The sequence below is a fragment of the Ipomoea nil genome, unplaced genomic scaffold, assembly GCF_001879475.1.
Source record: "Ipomoea nil cultivar Tokyo-kokei standard unplaced genomic scaffold, Asagao_1.1 scaffold3314, whole genome shotgun sequence".
Lineage (NCBI taxonomy): Eukaryota > Viridiplantae > Streptophyta > Magnoliopsida > Solanales > Convolvulaceae > Ipomoea > Ipomoea nil.
In genome coordinates this window covers 3259176-3269100 of record NW_017619742.1, presented here as the reverse complement: position 1 = coordinate 3269100, position 9925 = coordinate 3259176, and the positions used below count along the sequence as shown (strand labels likewise).

Below are 9925 nucleotides of genomic sequence, written 5' to 3'. Positions count from 1 at the left end.
ATGACCCACCACAGAAAGTGGAATGCGGTCTTTGTTCCAAACTAACAGAAGACCTCCAGCAAAACCGATATGAGTCCACCATGAAAGAGGACGAGAACCCTAACTTATACGCCAATTTAAGGAGGCTCTCGGCGGACTTAGTTTTTGTTTCCAAAAAACAAGCTGCCCCAACCTCGGGCAACTTCAGGATCTCCCTGGCATGACGTCTCGTACCACAATTCTTCACCCCCCTACAATTCCAAGACACAACAATCATTGGGAAACAAGAAAGGGGGAGGAAGAAAGGTTACCGCTATCCTCCAGAGCGTTATTCAAGTCCATCGGCTGAACAACTGCAGCTGAAGGCTGCCCAAAAAAAGAACGGTCTAGACTCGGAAAAAGATCTTTCCAGTGGAGGATTTGTCATGCTTGTGCTAGGAAACTTGGACTTTTGCGTGGCAATTTTCCCCTTCGACTTACCACTCCTCTGTCTAGTGGTATTTTTATTTTTCTCCACCTGTGCAGTAGGCGGCTGTTTGCCCCCTTTTCACTGAGAACTCTGAACACGCACCAAGGAGGGAGTTTCATTCGATGACAGTAAGGAACCTGGGATTTCTTTGTGTGCCTCACTTCCAGACATTTTCTCAACCCTCGTGTCACCACCACCTTTATCACTCAGGTCCGTGTCATTTGCCTCCGCAAGAGCTGATAACTGGTTGTTAGAAGAAGCCACCTGCTTCCCCTTTGGTGCCACCTTGTTGCTCTCTTTCCCAGCTTGTTTACCTTGCCCAGACTTGTTGCTGTGCGTCTTCTTATTCTGAACAATCATCCAATGACCATAGCGCTTGAGCTCCGTCGGTTTGGGGTCCATCACGACCTTAGAAGACTGTTCCGCCATCTGCGATGGATCCGGCTGGACTGTTTGGACAGGTTCAACCGGAATCTTCTTCGGGCAGTCCTTTTCCCGGTGCCCAACCTCCCCGCAGTCGAAACAAATGGTATGTAAGCCTTCGAATTCCACTTGTTGCTTCAACAATGACCATGGATGCTAGTGGTTTTTTAAGGTCTATCTCCACCGCCGCTCTTGCGAATCGCCCTTTTTCAATACCTTCGGTTGTGCGGTCAAGCTTTAGAGGCTTCCCCACCGATTCCAGAATTTGCTTAATTGCATCGTCGCGAAAGCATTCAACGGGAAGTCCCGGCAACCTTACCCAAACAGCCATCTTCTCAATTTTTCCCTTTACCGGATCAAACCTCGGAATCCAGCGTTGTGGGACGACGTAATGGTCGAAAACCTTATAAGGGCCGCCCACCAACATCTTGAAGCAGTCGCTGGCTCGATCGAAACGAGCGGTGAACCAATTGTGGCCGAGCTCGATCAACTCGAATCGTCCGTCCAGATTCCACATTTTTGTGAGTCTACTAAGTAGTATGTTGAACGCAATGCGCTTTCCCAGGAATTTGAGATTGAGAGCATTCATCCATGGCATGACAAGTTCTTTACGGAACTCCTTGGAGAACTTTACCACCGGAAGGCCCAATGGGTTTTCCGGAGTTACCACCTCTCTGTCTAGATCTGCTAAGATGTCTTCATTGATCCAAGTCGAATTATCAGCCTCGTCCATGACATCTTCTCCGAAGACGGGAGACGCGAGGGCCGTGTCTTCGAATGAACGCTTCGTCGTTCTGAACTTCTTGACGGCCCTGGCCGGATCGCCATCCGGCGGAGGACCCATCATCGGTGGTGAGCCCACCGGATTTTGCATGGAAAAGGAAAGAGCGGGAGAAAGGGATCGCTCTATACTTACCAAACAGAGGTCTAAAGGTCATAAGCTAGAGAGCTTTATGACTATTCAAATTCAATACTTAATGTTTGCTCAAAATTGAATAATAATTTAATTGCGACAAGAATTACTATAATTGAACAAATAATGGCAATAATTCAATCATAAATAATGCCATAATTAATCTCAATTTAAAATTTTTAATGCCAAAATTGAAAGAAGGGAAAATGGCACTTTTTACCCCTGAGTTATATACTTATAGCACTTTTTCCCCCTCAATTATTTAGGTAAGCACATTAGCCTCCTCAGTTATTCTAAAAGTGGTGTTCCTCCCCCCCCCCCCCCCCTGATATATTCAATTGACATTTATACCCTTAAAGTAAATATTTTATTTATTTTACTTCTCCAACAAATTATTGCGTATACGTAGGGATGACCACGGTTCGGTTTGAATTGAACCGGATACTATAGCAATCGAATTAATAGTTTTCGGTTATAATTCAGATCTAGAATCCAATATTTAAATGTCAATTTATTAAAATTATGTATCAAAAAATTGAATCTTGAACCGTGAACCGGCGGTTCTGGATTCGATTCGCGATTTTGAACCGTCTTTATTTTAAAATTTTATTTTTTATTTTAAAATAGTATAAATTCAACAATATATGTATTTTATTTTTTCAGTTCGGAACATGAACCGTCTGTTCTGGTTCACGATTTTAATAAACTCTAAATATCGGATTTCGATTCTAAATTGTAATTGGAATATTTCGGTTTGGTTGCTATAGTGTTTGTTTGGTTTGAACCAAATTATGGTCATAATTTGTTGGAGAAAAAAAATAAATTAAATATTTAGTTGAAGGGTAAATATGTCCATTTAACATTTCAGGGGGGAAAACAGCCACTTCAATAATTTAGGGGGCAAAAATGCTATAGGTATATAACTCAGGGGGAAAAAGTGCCATTTTCCCTTGAAAGAACAACGAAAAGGCATTATTATTTCAAAATTAAGCAAGTACTTAATATTTATCATTTGCCAAAATCATTTACAATATTAATTAAGGTAATATTAATATGGCAATATTAAACTAAATAATTACCATTTACCAAAATTAATATATATAAATATATAATTATTAAGTAAGGCAAATATAAATATGGTAAATAAAACTAAATTGCTCTTTTATTAAAGCGTACCAGGAAGATCGCAACTATTCTGTCATCCTCGTCATCTTCATCGCAAGACGAGCAATTGCCGCCGACTTCATCGCATGAGGTGCAACAGCATCTTCATCGCGCCGTCACCACCGCTAGTAAGGCTTTTGGGTTTAAATTAAATAAATTAATAGCTACAAACAAAAATAATGCATATGCATTTCTTTGATGACTTGGATACCCCAACTCACGTCGTAGTAGTAGAATAATAAAAATAAAAATAAAATTATAATATTAAAAAAAACATTATTATTATTTTTTGTTGGAAGCTACTAACTTTATTACATTGTAGTATCTGTTCAGCACGAAGAGTCAATACCGTCTCGTACCGTCTTGATCTCATGACCTCTCATATGGGAGATTCACTACATGTCAGCTGAGCACAATGTGCTTGACTGTTGTTGTTGTTGGTATAATAATAATAATAATAATAATAATAATAATAATAATAATAATAATAATGTGTTTTCTGTTATGAATAACAACAATAATATATATTAGTATGTAAGAACAACAGCAGATGGAGGAGGAAGAGATGGATCTATATTATTCATTTGTCTGTGGGTTAAAAAGCGTGAGGGGGAATTTATAGTATTAGAGATGAAATAAACATATACATTCTTTGCATAAAGTGTACACAAAGCAAAGCTAGCTTAATTGGTAGACCTGATGACTAAACACCTCTGTGGTATATTGAAGACGCGTGTTTGACTCCTACCTCATGAATTTGCTTCTTTTATCATGAGTCAGCTCTTTTTCTTTGGAACTTGGAATCTGATCATATTGAACATTTAGTTCAATACTTACTACATGAATGTCATGACACAAAAGTGCTAATAGCTTGGTGGTAGGAAACTAGGTGTTTATATAATGATGATCTTGTCTTCAAATCTCAACTTGGACATCCACACCTTTTTTGCTCTGTTTCATAACACTCCCCCTTGGATGTTCAAAAGATGAACATTTTATTGCCTCATTAAAAACCTTTACCAAAGAAAAACCCAATGTGAAAAAACTTTTGGTTAAAGGAAAAGAGTACAATAATCTGCTCCCCCTGATAATGATAACACTGAAGAAGGGTGTCATATTCCATCTCTCATAATGTATCATTTCTCCAATTAGACAATACATATTGTATTGTCTTCATACTCATGCCTCGTTAAAAACCTCGCTAGAAAAAACCTGTGGAAAAAAAAAAAAAAAAAAAAAAAAAAACCTAGTCGAGGGAAAAAGAGTACATGATGTATGTTCAATTATGTGTTGCACCGGTTGCCTCATTAAAAACCTTAGGCTAAGAAAACCCAATGGGAAAAAACTTAGCTAAGGGAAAAAGAGTACAACCATAACCTCAACATAAACTTTAGGGTATAATATTCATAATCATTATACTCCCCTAAAGATAACATTCTTTAAATCCCTTGTATTAAACTTTCAAAATGTAGAGAGGGATTTTTGTGAACAAACATGTTCGACTATCAATAAGGTGTAATCTCGTGGCTCTTTTAGAGCTCACATGAGTATAACATTGGCATCATAACTTCTAGCCAAAACTTCTCATCAATATTCATTTTTCATTGGTGCAACACAATCTTTGTTGTCCTTTTATAGAACAACGTGGGATAGGTATAATACAACCAGTTTTGGTACTTGGCTTTCATGGGAATACAATAATAATGGCCAATACCCAAGTAGCCCATTATATATTGGCTTGTCTATATAGCTAATCAAAATCATATATTGGCTAACTGGTGTATACAATTCCATTAAAGAAATACTCGATCATTAAGTCGAGATAACACTTAGCTTTTCTAAGCTTTTCAGTTCAATAACCCCGTCTTTAGACATAAGCTAACATCATTAAGTTCTTTATGTATTTCATTTGATGTTTACACCATTAATATTGACTGAGATAATCAATAAGTTCATCAGTAATCCTTTATTGAGCATATAATGGTACATATTATTCCTTCTTCATGAGGATAATAACTCCATTCATAACTCTTTAAAGATTACACTTACTATATGCATATTCCTTATTCAAGAGGAAAGCCTACTCAGTCAATCTTCAAATATTTCAGGTCATATAAAGACCATAATACTTTTCATGTTGGGATTCTCACATTTTCTCATTTTGAGAATTTTCAAATCCATACCGCATTTTTCAAATATATTGTCCAATGACCCATTTGGTCATGACTTTTCTTCACTGCATATTATTCACTGTTAATTTAATCAGCGAATTTATTGCCAATCCATTTTGGGAGAGTATATCAATTATGGGTATCTTTGTAAACCCATGAGCTCCAAGCTTCGCCTTTTATCACATCATTATTCTCTTTCGTACCAACACCTATTCAATGGTGTGTACACATAATTTAGTGAATAGCGAGCTGAGCTATGCCTTAATTGCTCTTTTATATATCAAATTTTCAAGGCACATTTTGTGCCAAGCTCTGGATCCAGATTGAGCAATTGTTGAGGCAATTGTGTTGTCGAAAACATTTTCACAAATTTTCTCCCATATGGCCATATCCATAATAATTCATGGCAATTTCAAAATCAACCAGATTATGGTCATTTTCCCATATTCAGATCTGGTCGTTCCGCATCCCAGTATTATAATTCTTTGGTGCACCACTGGGTATTTCGTCTTTTTAGACGAATGTCTCTTCAAGACATAATTAATTAACATATATATCAATTGATATATATTTGGCAGATAGCGTATTCCAAATGGCCATTTTTGCCATCTATACTTTCATTTTGGGATAATTTTCACGCCTTTTCTCGTCGTGTACTAGCATTTTCGATGGTAATTTTTACTTTTGAAGTTATAACCACCATAACAATTTTGACCACTACCGGGATTTTTACCACAGTATCTTTCATGACCGTGACCGTGGCTACAACCCTTTGTATTTTCATTATAATACAATACCTCATTCACTTCAGGGAATGTGATTGAACGAGTAGGGCGTGCCTCGTGGATTTTTCAACAGCAGATCATTATTTTATTCAGCCACTACAAGGCATGAAATCAATTGAGAGTATTTGATAAAATCTTTCTCTCTATGTTGTTGTTGTAACACAATATTTGATGCATGAAATTTTTCAAGCATATCCTCATCAGTAATAACAACAACTGAGAGCTAATTTTGAGCATAGCAGGATGTTGGGAACATTTAAGTGTAAAGCATTGTCCCACATTGCTTATCTATCTCACTATCTCTCACTATTTATACTACCACTCAATTTAGAAAACTTGAAGTGTTATGAAGAGGAGACAAGGGGAGATCCCGCGCGCGCCGCCCGCTCGGGTCGGTTCGCACGCGCGACGCGGTGTGGTCAAAGTTTTGTCCCGCACATAAATTTTAACCCCTATTTTTAAAGAGTTTTAACCACCTTGTCCGCACACTAATCACAAACTGTGAACGTGCGTGGAATATGATGGCACTCCTTCCCCTGCTCTCCTTCTTTGTAGCAGTTCACTGGATGGGGTGTTTATACTCTTAGTATATAAACACACTCCATCTCTGCTAGTAAAACACGCTGAAAGCCTTCATCTTGCCTGAGAAATTCTGAACCTATATGTTCTTAGTGAATCTGTGTTTTCCTGTCGAGAGCATGCGATATCCTGGTCGCAAATGCTTTTAAGGAAGTGATTAACAAACACGCCACAAATATTATTCTTCCTGCTAATTTTCCAGTCTTCTTCCAAAATATTGCCTGCATATTTCAAAACAGCTTGCTGCCATCTTCGACGCTGCAATTCGAAACAAGTTGCTGACTTCTTCGACGCTGCTGTTGACGAGTTCTGAACAAGCTGCTGCCTCTTTGACATTTGCTATCCAGCTGCTCTTTGCATCTACGGTACAACAAGTTAAAAGCATTTGTCTACAACAATGTCGAATTGTCACTCCGACATCACACCGGTTGAACCTCTCACTGGGGGTTTGAACTACAAGCGAGGGGCTGGAAAGGTGATGATGATTCTCGAATCCAAAGATGTAGATTATGTCATCTTTGAGGATTCTGAGAAGAGTACGGAGACAGTGGCGCAAGTTCCTGCTCAAACTGACAAAACAGCTGCAACAGAAAAGCAAGCATCCTCTACAGACTCAACAACTGAAAAAACGACTCAGGTTCAGGCCACTACAACGTTACAGACAACTCGAACAAAATTCGAGAAAGACAATAAAACTGCACGGGCAGAAATTCTTCAACGAGTAAGTAATCCGCTTTTTGACATTTACTCGCCGTACCGGTCTGCTAAAGTGATATGGGAGCTAATGAAAACCAAGTTTGGCGTTGATGATGTTGGAAGGGGAAAATATGTTGTGCATAGATGGCTGCACTTCGTGATGACGGACGACAAAACCGTTACTGAACAGGTACACGACTTTGAAAACCCGGTAGCTGACATGAAATCTGAAGGAGCTCTGGTGAATGATGCATTTCTGTTGGACGCATTGGTTGATAAGCTGCCTGATTCGTGGCTAGACTTCAAGAACAAAACGAAGCACGAACTGAAGAATCAAACTCTGGAGCAGCTAATCAACACTATCAATATAGAAGAAGAGAACCGATTGGTTCAAAAATTTGGTAATTTTTCTGATAGTATTAAAGCTAATGTAGTTGAATCGGATGGGGGTTTTGACAGGTCTAAATCTGGGGAAGGTGCCAGAAACCAAAGGAAGAGTTCAAAACCAAAACAATAATAACCGTGTGAAAAACGGTAAAGTTCAGAAAAAAAAAAAAAGGGAAAAACAATAAAGAATGTTATGTTTGTGGGAAACGTGGCCACAAGGCTGCACAATGTTATCAACGAAAGGGTTCAACGAACCAGACAGGTCCAAAACCTACTGGTGAAGGGCAAAAGAATCAAGCAAACGTAGTAGAAAACTCAGGAGATACCGAAATAGTAGCTGCAGTGATAACTGAAGCAAACATGGTAGGAGACCCAGATGAGTGGGTTGTGGACACGGGAGCTACTCGTCATTTCTGCAACAACAAAGACCTGTTCAAGGTGCTCGAGCTCAATTCCGGAGATGAACAAGTATTTATGGGGAACTCCAGCATCTCTAAGGTAAGTGGTAGAGGAAAAATAGAGTTAACACTTTTTTCTGGAAAGCTTCTGTTGTTACAAAATGTGCTTTATGTTCCTTCCCTGCGTAGAAACCTAATTTCTGGAGGCCTATTGAATAAGGCTGGAATAAAAATGGTTTTTGAGTCTGACCGCACGGTTCTGACTCACTGTGGAAAATACCTGGGAAAGGGATATTTTCGTGCTGGCCTTTTTGTGTTAGATGCTTCTGTAGCTAGAAATCAGGTTGCTCTAGTAGGCTCAACCAAATGTGATCTCGTTTCAGACAATGTTGCTAATAATAAAGCTTCCTCTTCTGCGTATATAGTTGTTTCTCTAAATCTTTGGCATGATAGATTAGGACACGTTGGCACTAAATGCCTAAACAGACTAAAGAGCATGAATTTATTGCCAAAATTGTCAAGTGAAGCATGCACACAATGTGAAATTTGCGTTGAATCTAAATTTGCTAGAAGTTCGTTTTCTACAGTATGTAACAGAAAAACATCTGTTTTAGAACTAATTCACACGGACTTAGCTGACTTCAAAATCACTGAAAGTAGAGGTGGAAAACGTTATTACATTACGTTTATAGATGATTTTTCGCGTTTCACTAAACTTTATCGATTGAGATCAAAAGACGAAGCTGAACAAAAGTTTGTGGTTTTTAAAAATGAAGTTGAAAACCAGTTAGACAAAAAGATAAAAAGACTTCGATCTGATAGAGGCAATATGAATCTAATTCTCTTAAATCTCTGTGTGAAACTTCTGGAATTATTCATGAAGTAACAGCACCATACACTCTTCAGCAAAATGGCATTGCTGAAAGGAAAAATCGAACTCTCAAGGAGATGATTAATGCAATGTTAATCAGCTCAGGTGCACCGGACTCTTTGTGGGGGGAAGCTGCTATAACAGCAAACCACATTCTAAATAGAGTACCGCACAAAGGGTTTGATAAAACTCCTTATGAACTGTGGAAGGGGCATGCCCCAAACCTTAATTACCTGAGAGTATGGGGCTGCTTAACTAAAGTAGGACTGCCGTCCTTCAAAAGGCCCAACTCGGGACCTAAAACCTTAGACGCCATTTTTGTTGGGTATGCTGAAAACAGTGCTGCATATAGGTTCATGTTTTTGGAAAATACAATGGGTGAAGCAAGAGATGCCGTTTTCTTTGAAACAGTCTTTCCTTTGAAAACACCTTGTCCCTCATCTGATGTTAGCCTTCAACAAAATTCTACTGACTCTTTTCCGAGTTTCTCAAACACTTCAGAGGAACCAAGAAGAAGTAAAAGAGCTAGAATAGAGAAAAGTTTTGGTTCTGAGTTCATAACATACTTGACAGAATTGAAAGACATAAATGAAATTTGTGATCAATTCATCTGCCAATTGGTCCTAGAAGAAGAACCAAAAACCTTTCAAGAAGCTATGCGCTCGGTAGATTCCACATTGTGGAAAGAGGCTGTTAAAAGTGAATTAGACTCTATACAGTCAAATCACACTTGGGAGTTGGTTAATCTACCAAGAGGCTGCAAACCTATCAGTTGCAAATGGATCTTTAAAAGGAAATTGAGACCAGATGGCTCAATTGAAAGGTTCAAAGCCAGACTAGTGGCAAAAGGCTACACTCAGAAATTCGGTGAGGACTATTTCTTTACTTATACCGGTAACAAAAATAGCAACCATTCGTGTTCTATTTGCTTTGGCTTCTTTACACAGGTTGTTAGTTCACCAAATGGATGTGAAGACTGCGTTTCTCAATGGTGAACTAGAAGAAGAAATCTATATGGAACAACCTCCCAGATGCGTAGATCCTGGCCAAGAAGGGAAAGTATGCAGACTTGAGAGATCTTTGTATGGCT

The 9925-nt window shown here is 38.6% G+C and overlaps 1 protein-coding gene across 1 annotated transcript; it reads right to left on the bottom strand.

Moving 5' to 3' along the window:
* Nucleotides 1-911: 911 nt before the first annotated feature.
* Nucleotides 912-1715, bottom strand: LOC109169416. The gene has a single exon (XM_019318296.1). The coding sequence runs from the start codon at nt 1713-1715 to the stop codon at nt 912-914; it is 804 nt and encodes a 267-aa protein (XP_019173841.1).
* Between the last annotated feature and the right edge of the window lie 8210 nt (nt 1716-9925).